A 22,302-nucleotide genomic window follows, 5' to 3' on the forward strand; every position below is an offset into this window, starting at 1 on the left:
CATGCCAGGCGCTGTATTAGTTACTGGAAATAGACCCCTCAGGAAATTTGACGACTCTGATCTTCAGGAATTTACTGATAATAGAGAGAGAAATAGACAATTAGACTAAGTATAGGTGCCGTGAGTACCCAGGTAATTTTCCACTCCAGTTTAACACACAAACAGAGAAGTGCACAAAACATCAATATACAATATTAATTCGATACCACAAAGCAAATCTCTGTGTAAAAAAGTAAAAACATAAAGCTTTGCCATCTGCCTGAAGGCAACCCTATGTTCCTTGCAATGACTACGTCCTCCTTAAAGGTAGCTCTCCCGTAACTTCTAATACTTCAGATAAATTCATCTGTTTTGTTATATATTCAGAGTTCAAGCCCTTTGTTGATTACATGTATTGCAAATATCTTCATGTTCTATGACTTAATACTCTTAATGGTATCTTTTTGATAAAGAGAGTTTCTTTATTTAAAAAATAGCCCCATTTATCAATTTCTTTCCTTTATGGACAGTGCTTTGGTTTGAGAAGATTTTGTCATATTGTGACTCTGAATCTTGAGGAACTGAAGATCTCCTATATTATATTTTGGGTCCTGTATTGTTTTGCCATTCTCTTTTAGATTAAAAATCCATCTAGAGCTAATTTCTGTACATCTTTACAGTAGGGAGGCAATTTCTATTTATTTTTCCCCCCAAATAACATCCAATGGACTATGCACCATTTATTAAAACGTCTGTTTTCCAACATCTCTCTATAGTGCTACTTTGCTACTTTTGTTATAAATCAGGTCTATTTCTGAATTTTCTGTTCTGTCTCATTACCTTCTTTTCTTTTCCTGTGCCAATACCACATTGACTTAATTCCTGTAGCTTTATAATAGCTCTTTACAAACAGAAAAGTAAATCTTCATATCTTTTTCTTTTTCTTCTAGTGTCTTGCCCTTTGTATTTCTATATACATTTTAGAATCAGCTTGTCACTTTCCATAAAAACTTGGAATTTTGATTGAAGTTGCTTTAAATGCTATCTTTTTTAAAATCTTATTTTCTCTTTGCTATTGGTATGTAGAAATAATTAATCCATTTGGGGAGGATTTTTCTTCATATGCACCCATATAGTCTATGACTATTTTGTTTTTCTTTCTTGCCAAAGTTTATATGGTTTATTTCTTTATCCTGCCTTATTACACTGGCTGGAACCTCAAGTGCACTGTTGAACAGAAATGGTTGCGGTGGCACCTTTGTTTCACTCCTGATCTCAGAGGGAAAACTCTTAACATGTAACCATGAATACGATGCTTGCCACTGTGTTTTTAAGTAGATGCCTCAACCAAATGAAGAACGTGCCCCAAAGCCTCGCTGGGTTTACTGGGGCTCTCCCTTCTTGGAAGATCCTAAACTCCAATTCTTGTCCTCCTAGGTCTTTGATATCAGACCTTTCAGAGGCTGTGCTCGCCAGCAGGCTTGGAGGAACTGTCCATTTACCACGGCCAGAAGCCTGCTGTTATATTTTCACATGTATTGCCTTGAACTGAAGGCTCATCCATTGATATAAATACTTATTACATCTTTAGAAATGGTTCAAAACCTCATGGGGATAAATATCTGAGAAGCTGAAAACCAAGCTTTTAGTACCTTAATACTAAATGTATAGCACTGCTTTCAGATAATTAAAACTTTTTTTTTAAAAAAAGAAAGCATATGAAGTTGATGCTTCTAAATGGTTTTATGACAACAGGTTCAGAAGAATGTTAGCACTCCTGCTAATGGCTTGCCGGACACCTTGCCTGACCTGCCAGTCTCTCTGGTCCTGACTTCCTTGATCGTGGTTGACATCATTGAAAGACTCAGGACATACCCTCTTAGAGGGAGGCAAAAAAGTAAGTATTCTCTTAAAGGTATTTTTTTTAAGTTTGACTTGTTGTTCACTTTTCTGCCACTTGTTATCTGTTGACATGTTTAGTGATAATCCCGTAAAGCTAAAGTTACAGACAGAAGATTACAAATGAAGATATCTAAATACAATTATTTTTAAACCTACTTTGATAGCTTATTCTTGTTTCTAACTTTCATTTTGATAATACTGATAAATGAATAAAGTTACCAAATATTTAATAGCAAACATTTTAATGTTTAGCAAGAAAATTATCTAAGTAAATTATTATAGCTTTATATTTTTAGGAACTCTTAAAACTTTATCCCTGGCCAATGTGGTTCAGTTGGTTGTACATCATCCCATGCACCGAAAGGTTGCTAGTTTGATTCCAGGTTAGGGCACGTGCCCAGGTTGCGGGCTCAACCCCTAGTAGGGGCGTGCAGGAGGCAGCCAATGATGTTCCACTCTTGCATTGATGTCTCTCTCTCTCTCTCCTTCTCCCTTCACTGGTCTCTAAAAAAAATCAATAAAAATTATTTAAAAACACAAAATTATTTAAAAACACAAAAACTTTAAGTTTAGATGAATATGTAAAGAGTGTAGTATAGATACCTTTGATACAGGAATTAATATGACTATTGCAGTTATGTCCTGTATAATTATTTTTGATAGTGGATTATCAAAAAGCTAAAGATCACACTAAAAAAAAACCACACACACACACACACACACACACACACACAAGATATGCCACAATTCTCAAAAGGGATCAGTCAAAACTAAATAATGGCTGGCCTTTTTAAAAAAATATTTTGTGAATTGAATATTTTGTTTGGTTAGCACTGAATTCCCTCAACTTTCATGTGAGAGTATCTGTGTTTAAATCACAGTATTTGTACGCTACGGTTATTGTATGGTTAAGATTTTATATTTGGAAGGAGTGGGTTTTGACTCATCACTTCCTGATGAACTGGATGGGGTAAACTGAATGAATCATAGGAGAGTGCTTTGGAGTGATAGGCATGACTACTACAGCCAGGAAGGAAAAGAGCAGAGAATCATTTTATGGGTTATGAGCCACCACCCTTCCAGTCAGTCACTCTTGATCCTCAAACTGAAAAGCAAAACGGAGTTGGAGGCCACCAGGAAATGTGGCACTCTGAGCTTCATATGTTGTACTTTGTCCTTTGGTGAGAAGTGATGAACTATTATGTTTAACACACACATGTGACATGTTAGATAAGATGGCAGCCAGTGGCCATCTGTCGAGGAAAAGGTACTCCAAAGTTACATCTGCCCTTCACTGTCAAGTGTATTTTTTTTTAGCTGAGGAGACTTGGGAATCGTTAAACCCTTTGCTACTTCTCTATGCTCCTTAATGACATAAGTGAATTTTGAAATTGCACTTTTTTATTTTTATTTATTTTAGAGACAAAGAGGGTGGGTGGGGGGGGAGAGAGAGAGAGAGAGAGAGAGAGAGAGAGAGAGAGAGAGAGAGAGAGAGAGAGAGATACACACAAATTTTTAGTTCCACTTATTTATGCATTCATTGGTTGCTTCTTGCATGTACCCTGACCGGAGGTCAAACTTGCTACTTTGGTGTATTGGGATGATGCTCAAACCAACTCAGTTACCCAGCCAGGGCCTGCACTGTATTTAATGACTCTGTATTTCCATGCGAATATGAACTTTCCTGTTCCTACTTTTTAGTGCAATTTCTCTTAAAAAATGCACATTTATATTTTTGGGAAGAAGTTATTGGCTTTTTATATTTTAAGTGATGAGTTGGATTTTTAAAGGGGAATTTTGCCTGCATCAGAAGTCACGATGACACTGAGAATCAAAATAAGCACACTCCAAAGAAAAAGTCCATCTTAGGGAGAAGCCTCCAGGGCATCTTATATAACTGCTTCTCCTTCTCGTGCTCCGCTTTGTCCAAATTGAAGAGGGCTGATATCTGTTTTAATAGCTCCACCATTTAAACCCCAGTTTTTTAAAAAAACTAGCATTCACTCAAAATACCTTTGTAAATATTAATTATATATGCATCTAATTTTTATGCAAACTCTGAACTCAAATAGTCTCCAATACGTATTTTAACATGCACACTAATAAGATATGTGAATTTTGAATCCATGGGAAATTCTGATTATCCTCTGGAACTTAAATTAATACACAAACTCAATAACATATAAATTGTATTGCATACATCTTAAAATAAGCAAGTGTGCTACAAATATGGTTTCACTGCATGGGGTACTTCAGGATCAGAGAAGTAGGGTAGGGTGGGTGACAAGCAGGTTTAGGAGTGTTTGGCACCCTCCAGGCTTGCAGCAGCTCTGACCTTCTACTGATGAAGCTAAGGTCACCTCATTGCTTAGATGCTCTTTTGTTTATATATATTTTATTGATGTTTTACAGAGAGGAAGGGAGAGGGATAGAGAGCTAGAAACATCGATGAGAGAGAAACATTGATCAGCTGCCTCCTCCACACCTTCTACTGAGGATGTGCCCACAACCAAGGTACATGCCCTTGACCAGAATCGAACCTGGGACCCTTCAGTCTGCAGACTGATGCTCTATCCACTGAGCAAAACAGGCCAGAGCACTTTCTTTAAAAAAATATATATTTTTTTAATGTATATATTTTTATTGATTTCAGAGAGAAAGGGGGAGAGAGAGAGGGAGAGAGAGATAGAAACATCAATGATGAGATAGAATCATTGATTGGCTGCCTCCTGCACACCCCTACTGGGGATTGAGCCCGCAACCTGGGCATGTGCCCTTGATTGGAATTGAATCTGGGACCCCTCAGTCTATAGGCCAACACTCTATCCACTGAGCCAAACCAGCTAAGGCTGCTTAGATGCTCTTTCTCTAACTGAGCTGTCTCAGTTCCAAGTCTGACCATCATGTAGTGTTTCCTTTTCTAAATCTAATCTAATAAAAGAGAAACATGCAAATTGACCACACCTCCGCTATGCCCAAGCCATGCCCACCAGCCAATCAGAGTGACTATATGCAAATTAACCCAACCAAGATGGCAGCCGGCAGCCACAGAGCTGGAGCAAGCAGAAGGCTTGGTTGCCCCGGTGATGGAGGGATCCAAGCTTCCCGCCTGCCCTGGCTGGCTGTGGTCTCCACTCAAGGCAACAAAGTTTCAATTATAGAAGATAAATAAATCCAAGATACCTGCTTCCAGCCAGCTTCCACTGGGAGCTTGGGTGGCTGGGGGCTGTGGCAAGCCTGCAAACAGCTATCAACCTCTCACCCAGACTGGCCAGGCACCTCAGCAGCACCCCCCCATCCTGAAGGGGGTGTGGGAAGCCTGAAAACAGCCCTCAGCCCTTCACCCAGGATGGCCAAGCACCCCAGTGGGGACACCCACACTGAAAGGGCTGTGGCCAGACTGAAATAGCCCTCAGCCCCTCACCCAGGCTGTCCATGCATCCTAGTGGGACCCCCACCCTGATCTGGGACACCCTTCAGGGCAAACCAGCCAGCCCCTACCCATGCACCAGGTCTCTATCCTATATAATAAAAGGGCAATATGCAAATTGACCCTAATAGCAAAACGACTGGGAATGACTGGTCACTATGACACACACTGACCACCAGAGGGCAGATGTTCAATGCAGGAGCTGTCCCTAGGTGGTCAGTGTGCTCCCATAGGGGGAGTTCTGCTCAGCCACAAGCCAGGCTGCTGGCTGCCAGTACAGTGGTGGTGGTGGGAGCCTCTCCTGCCTCCTCCGCAGCGCTAAGGATGTCCGACTGCAGCTTAGTCCTGCTCTCCGCTGGCAAGTGGACATCCCCCGAGGGCTCCCGGGCTGCCAGAGGGATGTCTGACTGCCAGCTTAGGCTAAATCCCCTCGGGGAATGGGCCTAAGCCAGCAGGTGGTCATCCCCCGAGGGGTCCCAGACTGGGAGAGGGCATAGGCTGGGCTGAGGGACTGCCCTGAGTGCACAAATTTTTGTGCACCGGACCTCTAGTTAAAAAATAAAAGTTGCCGAAACCGGTTTGGCTCAGTGGATTGAGCATCGGCCTGTGGACTGAAAGGTCCCAGGTTTGATTCCGGTCAAGGGCATGTACCTGGTTTGCGGGCATATCCCCAGTAGGAGATGTGCAGGAGGCAGCTGATCGATGTTTCTCTCTCATCAATGTTTCTAACTCTCTATCTCTCTCCCTTCCTCTCTGTAAAAAATCAATACAATATATTAAAAAAAAAAAAGTCATTCTTGCTCAGCTGGTTGGAACATCATTCCTGTTTACCAAAAAGATTGCAGGTTCAATTCCAGCCAGGGCACGTACCTAGGCTGTGGGTTTGATTCTGGTCAGGCACATAGGCAATGAATTGATGTTTCTCACATCGATGATTTTCTTTCTCTCCCTTCCTCTCTCTCTAAAATCAATGGAAAAAAACAACTCATACCCTCAGGTGAGGATTAAAAAAATAATAATAAAATAAAAGGTATTCTTAATAGGAAATAAACTTATGCTTAAAGCAGTCTTCCTGGGCCAAGGCAGCCTTGGGCTCACTTCCTATAACTAGTTGAAGTGTTTCAGTATCAAGTGATTACATCTCACATAGGGATGTTTTCTGGTAGGTAGCTCTCTGAGGCATGGCAGAGTCACACATGGACGTATTACTCTAATAATGTTTCATTCAATGTCGTAAAATTGTTTTTGCTATATGTCATTTTGCTTAAAGTTACAGAACAATGACAGTAAGTGATAACTTACCATAATGTCAGGCCCTAGTCTTGTGAAAAAATAAGAATATAATATACAGACTGAATGTCCCCAGCTTTTATTATTTTTTCTTTGTCCCCAGCTTTTAGTGGTATCTGTGTACAAATGAGCATACTGTTACATTTCCATCTGAATTTTGCTAGTTCACTCCTAACCTACTATTGCCCGGACCTCCATCTCTCTGCCTCTCTCATTGTTCCCTCTTGTTTTAAAACCAGACCCAAAGTGAGTCTCCTGACCTCTCATTTGTTGTCTAGACTGTTGACTACCCCATGGCTCCTGCTGTCCTCCCAGTCATCATTCTCATGCACAGACAACTTGCTGTGCTATTTTCCTATCACTCCTGCCGGCCTCTCTGCTCTAAACACTCAGTACTGCTGCTGCTCGCCTCTGGGATGTTGCCTGATGTTCTGCTGCGGCTTCACACTGATAACCTTTCCTCTGCAAGTTGGATACCGACATTCTTCCGCTGAGTCCTGCTTTTCTAGAGAGGCCCAATCAGTGTAATGGAATAGCTATTTCCCCGAGGAAACAGAAGCTTTTTATCCCCAGTGTGCTGGTATACGAGGGTTGGCTGAGCTTTAATGATTGCAAGTAATGGCCATGCGACTTCCCTGAAACCACGATTTCTCCTCCTATCACTAGATCTTGTGGCTTCTTTTTTCCCCACAGGATCTCATAGATTCTCTTTACATCAAACGCCTATATTGTCTGAACCTCCAAATCAGGCTCACCTTTAGATTTCCTTTCCTGCCTCCTATATAAACCAGCTAATGCAAATAGACACATAAAGAAGTCCATGGATAGGGTGCACATTTTTAGTCCCACCTGCAGGACTCATTTGAATAGCATGAGCCCTGCTTGTGCACCATGTTGTCAGCGGTATAACAGAGTATAATAGTTGAAATACTTTGGGGCCGCAGATGAAGGAAAGCTTTATCTTATCCAAGGGTTTAGTGTACATGTTTTGGTAGTAAAAATAACTTCAGTTGGATTTCACACCCTGAATTGACAAACCTTGCTGAAATGGAAGTTGCCTTCTTAACACCAACTACTGTTTGTTTCCAAATGATCAATTTGGAAATCTACAAAGCTACTTCAAGAGTTACGCTGAAAACTTCTGGATGCCCCAAGTCCTACTGGAACCAGATCCACAAATTTTTTGCTTTTCAGAAGTTAGCGTTTTATGTCAGATTTCATTTAAAAAGCGGATCTTCTGCTAATGATTGAAAGCCATTAATCTAGGCCTTCATTTAGAGTCAGAAGCTGTGTCTATTTCTAGGGTGGTAATATAACTTGGCGGGCCAATTCTCTATCCCTCTAGTCGTTGGCTCTCTGGGAATCATGACACTGCGCCCCCTACAGACAAAGTGTGTCCACAATCAAAGTCTTGTGGCTGCTGCTGCTCTGGGATACAATACAACAAAATACAACACAACACAACACAACACAACACAACACAACACAACACAACACAACACACAATTGCGTTACAGGTAGAGCAGGCCCATGCCAGTAGAGTATTCACACACAGTTTGTAGCCCAACACATACAAAACCCAGAGAGCCTTTTGTAACATTCCATTTTGAATTGTCTTATTTCTAACATTTTCTGTTTATCCAAAATAATACAAATTCATTTAAAATGTCAAAAAAGAAGAAAAGGGAAATCAACCAGACTCCGACACACTAGAGATTTATAACTAACAGCATCTTGATAGACATTCTTCACTTAAGAAAATCTATTTTGTAACTTCCTTTTTTCCTTAACAGTATGTTGTGGGTATCATTCTTGTTATTACATCTTTTTCTGCTGTGTCATTTTTATTGGGTGAATAATATTCCATTATATGAATGAACCATGATTTATGAAATTATAATATAGTTGATGTGTGGATAGTGTTTAGGGAGTCTGTGTTTAGGGGGACCCTGTGCTGTGTATGGGAGTGAGAAGCCACTCAGCGAGGTGACTAGCCAAGCAGAGGCTGGGGACAGAGAGAGTTATGTTCGCAGCAGTTATGCCGCTGGACGACAGCTGAGTGGTATCAGGATGATGACTGCAGTGTCCTCAGAAGACCCTGAGCATCTGCACATGCCCACACTCCTTGGCAACAGTGCTTTCCAGAAGAAAGGAACTATTATGGACTGGCTGCACAGGAGGTCGTGGGGATTGTACAAACAGGGTGGCAAGATAGTTTGGCTACATAAGGGATATCTGCATAGTCAGAAACAACTTTCTAGAGGTGAGATCAACAGGCTATTTGAGTAGAAAACATCAGAGCTTTCCAGAGGAGTTGGTTTCCACTATCACATCAGTAAGAGATGCCAGAGATGGTGTTGGCAGTGTAAGGTTTTCAAATAAATCTGCTCACAGTGGCCCTACTCCAGTTCCGTCTGTGCAGTTTCTTTAATACCCAGAGACTTGGGCCAAGTATGGCAGGACCTCAAAGCATAATGCTATGTCTTTAGGTAAAATGCTAGATGTACAATTTCTGGCTTAAAGTATATGCAAGGCTTTAAGGTTTTTGATGTGTCAATCAATCAATGGCTCCCACCAAAGAATGCCCTACTTTACCTTCTAAACAGCAGTGTCAGAAAACACCTGTTTCTCCTCAGCCTTGTAACATTAGATGATTTATTCCTTTTCATCTTTGCTAATTTCATAGGCAAAATAGCATCTTAATGTTTTTATAATCTGCTTAAAGTAGTACTTGTGTTGCATATTTCTCATAGATTTATTGGCTATTTGTGATTTTTAAAAAAATCATATATTTATATCCTTGATCTGTTTTTCTGTTTTTCTGACACATCCATTCTTTGTTTTTTTTAAAGTACCGACTCATGAGTTCTGTAAGTAGTAAGAATTTTAAGCTTTGTATGTCCTAACTTATCATATATTTCAGGGATATATGCCTCTTAATTTCATTATGGTGTTTTTGCACTAGGAAAGGTTTAATTTTGATACAATTCAGTCTATTAATATATCCTTTATGGACTCTGTCTTTCATGCTATGCTTAAAAAGGTTTTTTTTTTTTTTTTTTTTTTTTTACTTCAAGGGGATATAAATATTTACTAATTATTTTATCAAAAATATATATATTTTTTACTTTTTAATTGAATTTATTGGGGTGACATTGTTTAATAAAATTACACAGTTTTGGGGGATAATTCTATAATACATCATCTGTATGGAGTATTCTGTGTTCACCTCCCCAAGTCAAGTTTCCTTCCCTCACCATTTATCCTCCCTTTACCCTCTTCTACCTCCCCATCCCTCTTTTCCTCTGGGAACCACCACAGTGTTGTCTGTGTCTATGAGGGTTTTGTTTTGCTTTGTTTTCTTGCTTAATCCCTTCACCTTTTTCACCTAGCCCCCCAAAACCCCTCCCCTCTGACAGCTCTCAGTCTGCTCTCTATCTGTGAGTCTGTTTCTATTTTGTTTGCCAGTTAATTTTGTTCATTCTATCCTACATATGAGTGAAATCTTTGGCATTTGTCTTTCTCTGGCTGGCTCACTAGTACTTTGCTTACATAATGCTTTCCAGGTCCATCCATGCTATCACAAAGGGTAAGAATGCCTTCTTTTTATGGCTGAGTATATTCCATTGTGTAAATGTACCACAGCTTTTTTTATCCACTCATCTACTGATGGACACTTGGGCTGTTTCAAATTTTCACTATGGTAAATAACACTGCAATGAGCACAAGGGCGCCTATATTCTTTTGTATTAGTGTTTTGGGTTTCTTTGGCTATATTTCCGGATTTGGAATCACTGGGGTCATAAGGCAGTTCCACTTTTAATTTTTTGAGGAAACTCCTACTGCTCTCCACAGAGGCTGCGCCAGTCTGCATTCCCACCAACAGTGCACAAGGGTTCCCTTTTCTCCATATCCTCACCAACACTTGTTGTTTGTTGAATTATTGATGATAGGCATTCTGACAGGTGTGAGGTGATAACTCATTATGGTTTTAATTTGCATTTCTCTGATGATTAATGTCATTGAATATCTTTTCATATGCCTATTGGCCATTTGTGTATCCTCTTAGAAAAAAAGTGTCTTTTCAGGTTTTTTGCTCATTTTTAAATTAGATTATTTGTTTTTGGTATTGTTTTATGGGTTCTTTATAAATTTTGGATATTAATCCCTCATCAGATGTATCATTGGTGAATATGTTCTCCCATTCAGTGGGTTGTTTTTTCATTTTGTTGATAGTTTCCTTTGCTGTGAAAAAAACATTTTAGCCCTAACTAGTTTGGTTCCGTGGATAGAGCGTTGCCCTGCGGACTGAAAGGTCCCAGGTTCAATTCTGGTCAAGGGCATGTACCTTAGTTGCGGGCACATCCCCAGTAGAGGGTATCAAGAGGAAGCTGACCGATGTTTCTGGCTCATCGATGTTTCTAACTCTCTATCCCTCTCCCTTCCTCTCTGTAAAAAAATAAATAAAATATATTAAAAAAACATTTTAGTTTGATGTAGTTCCATTTGTTTATTTTTTCTTTTGTTTCCTTTGCCTGAGGAGATATATCAGAGACAATATTATTATGAGAAATGTCCCAGATTTTACTGCCTATGTTTTCTTCTAGGAGTTTTATGGTTTTGAGTCTAACATAAGGCTTTAATCCATTTTGAGTTTATTCTTGTGTGCAGTGTGCGAAGGTGGTCTAGTTTCATTTTTTTTTGCATGTATCTGTCCAATTTTCCCAACACCATTTATTAAATAGACTATATTTTCCCCATTGTATGATTTTGCCTCCTTTGTCAAATATCAATTGACCATAAAGGCATGGGTTTATTTCAGGGCTTTCCATTCTGTTACATTGATCTAGGTCTGTTTTTATGCCAGTACCATGCTGTTTTGATTACTATGGCCTTTTAGTATAGTCTGATATCAGGTAGTATGATTCCTCCAGTTTTGTTCTTCTTTTTTAAGATTGCTGTTGCCATTCAGGATCTTTTATAGTTCCATATAAACTTTTGGAGTACTTGTTCTAGTTCAGTGAAATACACCATTGCTATCTTTTTTTTTTTTTTTTTTTTTTTTTTTTTTTTTTTTTTTTTTTTTTCATTTTAAACAAGAAGTTTATTTAAACAACAAGACACTTGACTTGAAGGGAAAACTATCTAGGATTCATTTTTTTAGAGTAATTTATCCCTACTTAAAGACAGATTGCCCTACATGTAACAGCTACGTACAAAAAAGTTATAAAATTGTCCTTGGTTTTACAATGATAAATGAAAAACATTAAAATTCTCCAATCAAACAAGGTATGCAAGAATTTTTATGTTGTTCTTTTTTGTTAAACAGTGAGAGCAAAATAACTTACTGGAATATAAAGGTAAGAGCTGGATGAGCATGCCACTAATGGAGAAAGGGGGTGTTTTCACAGAACCAGTATTTTTTCCCCATCCCATCTCCATTTGATGTAGATCAAAACATACCATTGGCCATTTAGTTAAAAAAAAAAAATGCAAATGCTTGTGCACATACATCCGTTACTTTATGTACAATAATAAAGGAATGGGGAAGGGGAAAATGAAAGAATAGAGAAAACTATACTGTAGTAGTCAGATGTGTTGAAACCAAATTGCAGTTTTCTAATTGAGAATGTCTTCTTGGTCTGGAGGAACAGAGTTCTGGAGTAAAGTAGCAGGTTCCCTTTTTAGTAGACCCCTCCTGTCTGCTGCTGGAACACATCAATTGTATCTTCATCCTCCATTTCCAACTGTGCAGGTGTGTCTGTTTCATTGATTGGCTGCCCGTCAAATCGGAATCTGATCTGCCTCATTGACAAACCCTGTCGTTCACAATAGGCTTTCATTAGTTTACTAAGTGGTGTATGCCTCTTAATCTTAAACTGCACCACAGAACCATCCTGCCCCGCCACCTTCAAATTAATATGATCGTTGTTCTCAGTCTTGACTCCTTCCTTGGGCTTTTCGTCGGCCATGGCGAGCGCCTGAGTCTCCTCAGCTGCCGCTTCACAAAAGAGGTACCAGGTCCGCACCAAACGAGCACACAAGCAGCACCAGGAGCGGCAGAAGAAGCCACCATTGCTATCTTGATAGGAATTGTTGAATCTACATATTGCTTTGGGTAGTATGGACATTTCATAATCCTAACCCAAGGACGTGCTTTGAAAGAGAGAGAGGGAGAAGGAGAGAGAGAGGGAGAAGGAGAGAGAGAGAGAGAGAGAGAGAGAGAGAGAGGCATTATAATCAATTGGCTGCCTTTTGCATACTCCCTGGCTGGGATCAAACCCTCAACCCAGGTACATGGCCTGACTGGGAATTGAACCAGCAATCTTTTGGTGCTCAGCCAACTGAACCACTCTGGCTGGACAATATGGACACTTTAATGATGTTAATTATTCCTATCCATGAACACAGTCTATACTTTTACTTATTGGTATCTTCTTCAGTTTCTTTCTTCAGTGTCTTGCAATTTTCCAAATACAGATCTTTTACATCCTTGCTTAAATTTATTCCTAGGTACTTTATTTTTTGATGCAATTGTAAATAGGATTGCTTTCTTACTTTCCCTTCTGGTGGTTCATTATTGGTGTGTAAAAATGCAACTCATTTTTGGATATTTATTTTATATCCTCCTACTTTACTTAATTTATTGACCAGTTCTAGTGGTTTATTTGTGGAATCATTAGTGTTCTCTTCATACAGTCTCTTGTCAAATGCAAATAAGGACATTTTTACATCTTTCTTTCCACTTTGTATACCTTTTATTTTTTTCTTCTTTAATAACTGTGGCTAGAACTTCCAGTTCTATGTTGAGAAAAGTGGTGAAAGTTGACATCTCTGTCTTGTTCCTGATCTTAAGGGAAATACTTGCAGTTTTTGCCTGTTGAGTACAATGTTGGCTGTGGGTTTGTCATATAAAGCCTTTATTATGTTAAGATATATTCACTCTATTCTTACTTTGATGAGAGTTTTTTTAAATAATAAATGGGTGCTGGATTTTATAAAATGATTTTTCTGCATCTGTTGATATGATCATGTGGTTTTTATCCTTTCTTTTGTTTCTGTTTTGTGTCACATTTATTGATTTGTGGATATTATACCAACCTTGTACCCCAGAATAAATCCCACTTGGTCATGGTGTATGATCTTTTTAATGTATTGCTGGATCCAGTTTGCTAATATTTTGTTGAAGATTTTAGCATCTATCTTCATTAGGGATATTGCCCTATAATTTTCTTTCTTCGTGGTATCTTTATTTGGTTTTGGAATAATGCTGGTCTTGTAAAAAGAGTTTGAGAGTCTTCCCGCCTTTTGAATTTTTTGAAATAGTTTAAGAAGAATAGGTGTTTCTCAAAAATATTTTATATTTAAATATTTAATGAAGAGGTTGGATTCTCTGTAGGGTAGGAACTTACTCATTTACAGGCAACTAATAAATTAGACATGGTCATCAGTATATTTATTTATTTGATCTGGCAAAGCTTTTAGATATCTGTCTTTATTGTATTTGTGTCCATTTCTCCTGATAATTTCTATCATATAAGAAGCACTTAATAAAGTGCTTTAAAAATATTAATGCCACCCTAGCCAGTTTGGCTCAGGGGATAGAGTGTTGGCCCATGGACTGAGGGTCCTGGCTTCGATTCCAGTTAAGGACATGTACCTTGGTTGCAGGCAACCAATCAATGTTTCTCTCTCCCTGTCTTTCACTCTCTCTAAAAAAATATATCCTTGGGTGAGGACTAACATCAACAATAAATATATGTCAATACCAATCCTAGTCACAACAGATGAATTGAATTAGAATCTCTGGTGATGGGACTTGGACATATGTAGATTTTTAAAAAGAAAACCTCATTGAGTTCTGACATATCTCACATTAAGATCTGGCTGGTGGTTGAATGTCATGAATCAGGAGGTTATGGTTCCATTCCTGGTCAGCGCACATGCCCAGGTTGCAGTCTCAATCCCCAGTAGGAGGCATGCAGGAGGCAGGTGATTGGATGATTCTCCCTCATCATTGATGTTTCTATCTCTCTCTCCCTCTCCCTCTCCCTTCCTCTTTGGAATAAATAAAAAATTTTTTTTAAAGAGAGCAGTTGTTCTCAATTTGGGCTGCAGGTTATAATCACCTAAAGCAGTGGTTCTCAACCTGTGGGTCGCGACCCCTTTGGTGGTCAAACGACCCTTTCACAGGGGTCATCTAAGACCATCCTGCATATCAGATATTTACATTACAATTCATAACAGTAGCAACATTACAGTCATGAAGTAGCAACAAAAATAATTTTGTGGTTGGTTCACCACATGAGGAACTGTATTTAAAGGGCCAGAAGGCTGAGAACCACTGAAAAGGGCTTTAAATTCTTTTTATTTCTAGATGGCACCCCAGATAATTAAATCATGATTTGGGAAGTGTGTGAGAACTAGGCAGTTGTGCAGTGTGATTGGAGTGGATGAGTAGAAAGAAACAGGGGCAATTTACACCTGATAACCCCCTAATATCTTTGTGAAATGGGAGACGGGTTATCTGCTGAAAACCATGATGATGCGTGAACAGGAGAGCATCTGCAATAGGATGGGCAAGGTTTGGAGTCACTGCTGTGGGGAAGGGAAACAGAGTTAGTCAGGGACGTGAGGTGCATAGATGAACACTGATAAGGGTACAGAGGAGGGTGGGAAGCAGGATTTTGTCCTGGGTCCAATCAAGATTCTGTGATTTTTCTTCAATGATACTCAGAAATCCGGGCATTGACTATAGGACTGATCCCAGTTGGGAGTTTTTAGAGCAGGAATGAATGGGAGAAAGAAAAGGATCTATTTCTGAGTTATTTTGTCTTGTTATTAATTTACCAAAACATAATTTCTTAAATGAATGGCAATGATGATTTTTATTGAACGTCTGAGCTATTTCCAGTGAATCACCCCCCACCTATTAAAACATATGCAGGAGGTTCTTACCCACAAGATACCCACCATAACCACCAGAGGGGTTGTTTCTATTTTTTTAAAAAAAAATTATTTTATATTTTTTATTGATTTCAGAGAGGAAGGGAGAAGGAGAGAGATCTAGAAACATCAATGATGAGAGAGAATCATTAATTGGCACGCCCCCTCCTGGGGATCGCAGCCAGCAATCCGGGCCTTTGACCAGAATTGGACCTGGGACGCTTCTGTCTATAGGCTGACGCTCTATCCACTGAGTCAAACCGGCTAGGGCCAGAGGGGTCTTTTCAAAACACATTGGCAGAGCTCTGCCTACTGATCAACAGCACATCAGGGGACAGCTGTTGGACCGTGACATAGAGGACTGACAGGCCTAGATGAGCAATTTCTGGCTCAAAGAACGTGCAAGGTGTCAAGGCCTGGCATCTGTAACTTTTTAAAAGGTCCACAAGCAATTCTGATGTCCACCCTGAGTGAGAGCCCTTGATTATAGGAAGTAGGAGGAACTGAGATGAATAGCAAGTTAAAAGCAGAGAGAACACATCTAGATTTTTAAAGGAACCTGCTTTCCAGGTTTCCTTGAAATGGAACTCATCACACCTCCAAATAGAATGTGAGAGATTCCACAGAAGGTAAAAGAAAAAAAAAAAAAAAAGGATGCTGATTTTCTCTGGAGAAAATGAATAGCATTTTGAGTTCCCCTTTGCTTCTTTTTAAGAAAAAGCTTATTATACAATATGAGCCCAGTGTGTGAGCTGGGTTTCAATAATGTGTTTTGCAATGTGTTTAGAGAGTGCGTATGAGGAACACTGCGTTCAGGGACATGCCAAGGAGGGGGGGTATTTCCTTTCATATCCTCCCTTAGCTATTCAGAAGAGGGAAGTTTCAGGAATCGGTGTCAGTTCTAGGATTTTTACCCCCTTCTCAGGAAATAAGTAGCCACTTCCCAGACGGGAGTGAGAGCAGGGTAGACTTTCTGATTTACACATTTCAGTGAGGTACAGCTGTCAGGATAGGTCAGTGTGGATTGGGAAACTATATTGCCATGATCCCAAAAGACATAGAGCATCCAGGCTTCTCAAATCAGAGATTTTACATGATCTTAACGATTTGGCATTTGGAAAAAATTGAACGATTTTAGTATGTAGTGTCAGATTCTTGAGGGTTGCAAAATAAATATTTAAGGAAGACTTTAGAAACAGGGAATCATGAATGTAGCATGCGTACTTTATAACATCAAGCCGTGTTCTTCGCATCATTATTAACCCAGAAAAGTTTATGCCCAGTTTGAAATTAAAAGCATAGGTCATTAATTTTCAGAATCTAGATTTTCTTGTCTAGGATGGAAGTGAGTGAAACCGGTTGCTGAACGGATGGCCGGCCCAATGTGCACACCCTTGGTCTGTTTGTCTACGTGCTGTGTGTATGCACAGTGGGGTCCTATGAAGAGGAGCACCATTTTGCTCAGACTCTGCTGCCACATGCTATTTTAGAGCCCCAAGTCCCCCCACTCTGGGTGTGATGGGGTTTTCGAAGGCCACTTCCTATGAACTCATAAGTGCTGTCTCCTCGGAATCACACTCTGGCACTTTAGTCCCCTGATCACTGACTGCTGACGCTGCCGTGTCTGGGAAGCCTTTGAAATGCCTTGAACACGGCTGCGGCTATCGGTGTCATCTCCCGTTGATGTCAGCCCAAGTCCTGCTGGGCTGTGCAAGTGCCACACCACGCAGGCATGCTCTCCCGGGCCCAGAGCCATGTGACGTCTGAGCTACGCAGGTCCCCAGGCTGCCCCTGCCAGGAGCTCCTCACATCCTCCAGGGCTCCTTAACCGAATCGGTCCTACGGGCTTCTTTATTTTTATATTTTTTAAATATATTTTTTATTGATTTTCAGAGAGGAAGGGAGAGGGAGAGAGAGATAGAGATAGAAACATCAATGATAAAAGAGAATCATTGATTGACTGCCTCCTGCACATCCCACATTGGGGATTGAGCCCGCAACCCAGGCATGTGCCCTTGACCAGAATCGAACCTGGAACCCTTCAGTCTGCAGGCCGACGCTCTATCCACTGAGCCAAACCAGCCAGGGCTTCTACGGGCTTCTTTAAAGGGCTCCGCCCAGGGCCCAGGCCAGAGGCCGTCGGAGCCTCAAAAGTCCTTCCTGTTGGCTTGGGGGGTGAGGAAGGGGGTATAGCTTTTGCTATTTGGCCTGATTTTATGCTTTATTATTTTTTCAGGTTCATTGAAATATAACATTGTATAAGTTTAATGTTATAATGACAATGTGATGATATGCTACACTTCTATATTGTGAAATGATTACCACAGTAGGGTCAGTTAACATATCCAGCACCTCACATAATTACCATTCCTTCTTTTTGGCGGTGAGAACATTTCAGATCTACTCTCTTAGCAAGTTGCAAGTATGTAACAGTTTTCTTAACTATAGTCACCATGTTGTACTTAGGTCTTCAAAACTTACTCAGTTTATAACTGGAAGTTTGTACCCTTTGATCAACATTTGCCCATTTCTCCCACCCCCAGTCCCTGGTAACCACCACTCCACCCCTGTTTCTATGAGTTCAGCATTCCTAGAGGGAAGATTGTTCTTTCTTTTCAGAGCATAGTGGTTAGACACTTTATACACCTACAATTGGTTCTTATGCTTTAGCTTACTTGCTTTAGTGCCGATTCCCCAACCCCCCAGGATGTCCATTGCGCCCTCCTGCCAATAGACTCCAGAGCAGTTGCTTCTGCATCTTTTATTCAGCAAATCTTTATGAAGAATCTGTCCCATGCCAGGCACGCTGTTAGGTGCTGCGGGTACCGGGGCGAGTGAGACCAGCTCACGGTCTCGCGGGCCGAGTAGTACATCAGTACAGCTCACTAACACATATGCACAGGCTGAGGGAAGTGCAGTGAAGGCAGTGGAGTCACGCATTCCCGCGTGTCTGTCTTTGCCGCCCAGCTTGGGTTCAGGCTTTGGTCTGCATCTAAGCCAGGCATGTCAGACTCAAAGGCTAACACGGGTCAAATAAACAAGGTTTAAGTTTATGTGGGCCACACACAAAAAAAACCCCAAAAGCTCCAATTTTCTTAGAAACATAGTTTATTTTGATAGGGACATGCTGAATACGAAGGGCTGAAATAAATGAGTAATCGTTAACATAAAAAAATGGGACATTTTAATAAAAATTAATATTTTTTCTTGAACATTAACTTACCAGACAATGAGTAACTGCACAAATTAATAAGTGTAACACAAATGAACCTATTTTTCTTGTTCTTCGAAAGCGAAATATTTCCTGTTGCTCACACCAAACAAGTCAGTACAAGACTAATGACGTGGCAACCAGCTGCTAAAATATCCACTGCTAGTGTTAGTGGAGAGAAATGGTGCACCTGTGCATAAGAAAAATGAATGCAACACGATTATAGTAACCAGTCATTAGCGAATGTTGTAGTTCATTATTAATAATTATGTATAGCAGGATATTGTAAAAATTAAGTTACAAAATTTTATTAAAATGTTTCTTACATACCGTTATATTGGCTGGGCCGCAAAAATATTCATTGTATGTCACATGCAACCGTGAATTTGACATGCTTGATCTAAGCACTTAACTAGCAGAAGCATTGCAAACCATTTCAAAGTCTAGAGTTATTTATATTTGGAAATATATGCTTTTCAACATTGACCTTACTGTTATGTTTCATCTAAATATACTCAATATCATACTATATATAAATACATATTATATTTCATATTAATGATTACTATCTCAATTAGCATAATTAACACAATTATGAATTATGGTATCTATTATAATATATTGATATGAATATATAAAAATAATTTTTCTATTTATATATTGTAAATCAAATCACATTCTCTAGTCTAAACACATATCAACTAAGGAGAACATCAGAATACCCCACATGAAAAAGTGAAGATCAGAAATTTTAGATTAGAAAATTTTCTCAATCTTTAAAAATGGAATATTTAAAAATCTACAGCACTATCAGTTTTTAGCAATTCTTGTCCATGGTTAGATGAGCCTACAATTTCACATTGCCTAGAATCCAGGAATGATACATTTATTTATTGTCAGATTGATGCAGTGCCTGACAGGGAACTGAAAGTGGGTCTTAGGGCTTGTAAATTTACTAGATAAAATGTAATGCCTTCCTTAAAGTTGCCACAACTCTATGTATGTGCATGGGCTGTTCCAGAACAGATGATGGGTTGAATTTGTCTTGAATTCATCATTATTATTATTTACCAGAGTTCGGGTACATGACATTTGTGCATGGGGGTGAGGGGGGGGGGTGAGGGGGTGGGGAGTGGGGAGTCGCTCAGCCCAGCCTGCGCCCTCTTGCAGTCTGGGACCCTTCGGGGGATGTCCGCCTGCTGGCTTAGGGGCCTGTGGGATTGGGCCTAAGCTGGCAGGCAGACATCCCCCGAGGGGTCCTTAGTGCTGCCTCAGAGGCAGGAGATGCTCCTGCCACCACGCCAGCCATGAGCCTGGCTTCTGGCTGAGCAGTGCTCCCACAGGAGCACACTGACCACCAGGGGACAGCTCACGAGTTGAGCATCTGCCCCCTGGTGGTCAGTGCGCATCATAATGACCAGTTGTTCCGCCGTTCAGTCAATTTGCATATTGAGTTTTATTATATAGGATTATTTTCTAGAGGCCCAGTGCACAGATTCGTGCACCAGTGGGGTCCCTCAGTCTGGCCTGCGGGGATTGGGCCAAAACTGGCTCTCTGACATCCCCTGGGAGGTCCCGGATTGCAAGAGGGCATAGGCAAGGCCAAGGGACCCCACTGGTGCACGATCAGGGCCAGGGAGGGACCGTGGGAGGGCTACAGGGCATGTCCGGCCCCTCTTGCCCAGTCCCTTTTGGGGCCATCTCATCCAATCTCATTTGGGGCCGGCTGGCCCAGGGAGGGACTGCAGGATGGCTCCAGGGCATGTCCGGCCCGTCTTGCCTAGTCCCAATTGGCCGGACCCCAGCAGCAAGCTAACTTACAGGTCGAAGCATCTGCCCCCTGGTGGTCAGTGCATGTCATAGCCACTGGTCAAACAGTCAAATGGTTGGACAGTTAGCATATAAGCTTTTATTATATAGGATTGGTGAACACTTGCCTCTAATTTTGAATACAAGCAGCAGTGTTTGGTCAATACTTACTAGTAAACAACTGTCTCTCTAGACCAGTGGTTCTCAACCTTCCTAATGCCGCGACCCTTCAATATAGTTCCTCATGTTGTGGTGACCCCCAACCATAAAATTATTTTCGTTGCTACTTCATAACTATAATTTTGCTACTGTTATGAAGCATAATGTAAATATCTGATATGCTATATGTGTTTTCTGATGGTCTTAGGCAACCCCTGTGAAAGGGTCATTCGACCCTCAAAGGGGTCGCGACCCACAAGTTGAGGACCGCTGCTCTAGACAGAAAGAAAGCCCTGATTTGTAGAATTTTCTCCTTATGTCTAAATCATTAGCATTTAACTTTCTCTGGAACATTTTCCTCTCAGAAAAAAATGAATATGGGGCACTTTTAATAAAAAATAGCCAGAATTTTTCTGAGTAATTCTATAATTTGATCTTCTAGTTGTTATGAACTGAGTAACAATTTCTTATCAACTCCCTCGGCAGCCTCAAGAGCCTCTTTGCTGACGTCACCATGACTTCCCTGGCTCCCCTTACTTCTCTTCTCCTCATCTTCAGTGGCTTTCCATGGAGCTTAGAATAAAATACAAAAACTTTATCACGGCCTTAAGGGTCTACAAAATCTGACTCAGCCACAGCCAGTGTGGTCGAGTCGTTAAATGTTTGAGGTTCACAGTCCGGTCTCTCTACTTGCCAGTTGTGTGACCTTGAAAACAACTGTTAATCTCTCCATGCCTGAGCTTACTGATCTTTAAGATGGGAAAATATAGTATCTACATCATAGAGTTTTCATAAAGATTAAGAGAATTAATGCATAGAAAGGGCTTAGAACAGTGTTGGTATATAGAAAACTTAAATATTAGCTCCTATGTGCTGCTCCAGCCCCTCTCCAAACTCTCATTCAATCATTCTATGTGAAAGATATTCACATAAGCTCTTCCTACTGTCTGAAAAGTTCCTTTCTCAATTCTTCACCCAATTCATTCCTACTTATTCTTCATGTCTCTGCTTGACTGTCACTCTTCAGGTGAGCCTTCTGACACCCTGTCTAATTCAGACCTCCTGTGACAGTGTCTCATCACAGATCCAACCTCCCTTTTAAAGTCCTGCCACAATTTATTCTGAGCTCATCGACGTGATCACAGGAGACAGAGTGGTGGAGGCAGGGACTGTTTCCACATTGCTTGCTACATCATTATCAATGCCCAGGCTAAGCTTGGTACAGCACTCTGAAATCTGTCTGCTCATATCAGATGCCAGCCTAAACACCGCCTTCTTAGTATCAGCTTCATTTCTGTCTTGATTTTAGGTACTTTTCCTTGTGATTCTTCTCTTTTATTCGTGTGTGTGTGTGTGTGTGTGTGTGTGTGTTAATCCTCACCTGAGGATATTTTTTTCCTTTGATTTTTAGAGAGAGTGGAAGGGAGGGGGAGAGACTGAGAGAGGAACAGCTATGTGAGAGAGACACATTGATTGGTTGCCTCCTGCACTCCTGCACATGCCCTGACTGGGGCCAGGGATCAAGCCTGCAACCGAAGCACATGCCCTTGACTGGAATTGAACCTGAGACCCTTCA

The 22,302-nt window shown here is 40.6% G+C and overlaps 2 protein-coding genes across 2 annotated transcripts in view; one reads left to right on the top strand and one right to left on the bottom strand.

Moving 5' to 3' along the window:
• TMEM236 (transmembrane protein 236) overlaps positions 1-22,302 on the top strand; it is a gene marked incomplete at both ends in the record, with an annotated part of 41,866 nt that overhangs the window by 15,523 nt on the left and 4,041 nt on the right. Inside the window, one exon of the mRNA XM_081103140.1 lies at positions 1,735-1,876. Within this exon, the coding sequence (XP_080959266.1) occupies positions 1,735-1,876 (142 nt within the window). The remainder of the gene's footprint in view (positions 1-1,734; positions 1,877-22,302) is intronic.
• LOC308527736 (small ubiquitin-related modifier 2) lies at positions 11,887-12,664 on the bottom strand. Its single transcript, XM_081103146.1, has one exon. It carries the CDS (start codon positions 12,571-12,573, stop codon positions 12,286-12,288), a length of 288 nt encoding a protein of 95 aa, XP_080959272.1. The 5' UTR covers positions 12,574-12,664; the 3' UTR covers positions 11,887-12,285.

The sequence above is a fragment of the Myotis nattereri genome (assembly GCF_964212035.1).
Source record: "Myotis nattereri genome assembly, chromosome: 1".
In the NCBI taxonomy this organism is placed as follows: Eukaryota; Metazoa; Chordata; class Mammalia; order Chiroptera; family Vespertilionidae; genus Myotis; species Myotis nattereri.

Excerpts from the sequence above, each read along its gene's own strand:
- LOC308527736 (XM_081103146.1), bottom strand. The coding sequence starts at position 12,573 with ATGGCCGACGAAAAGCCCAAGGAAGGAGTCAAGACTGAGAACAACGAT.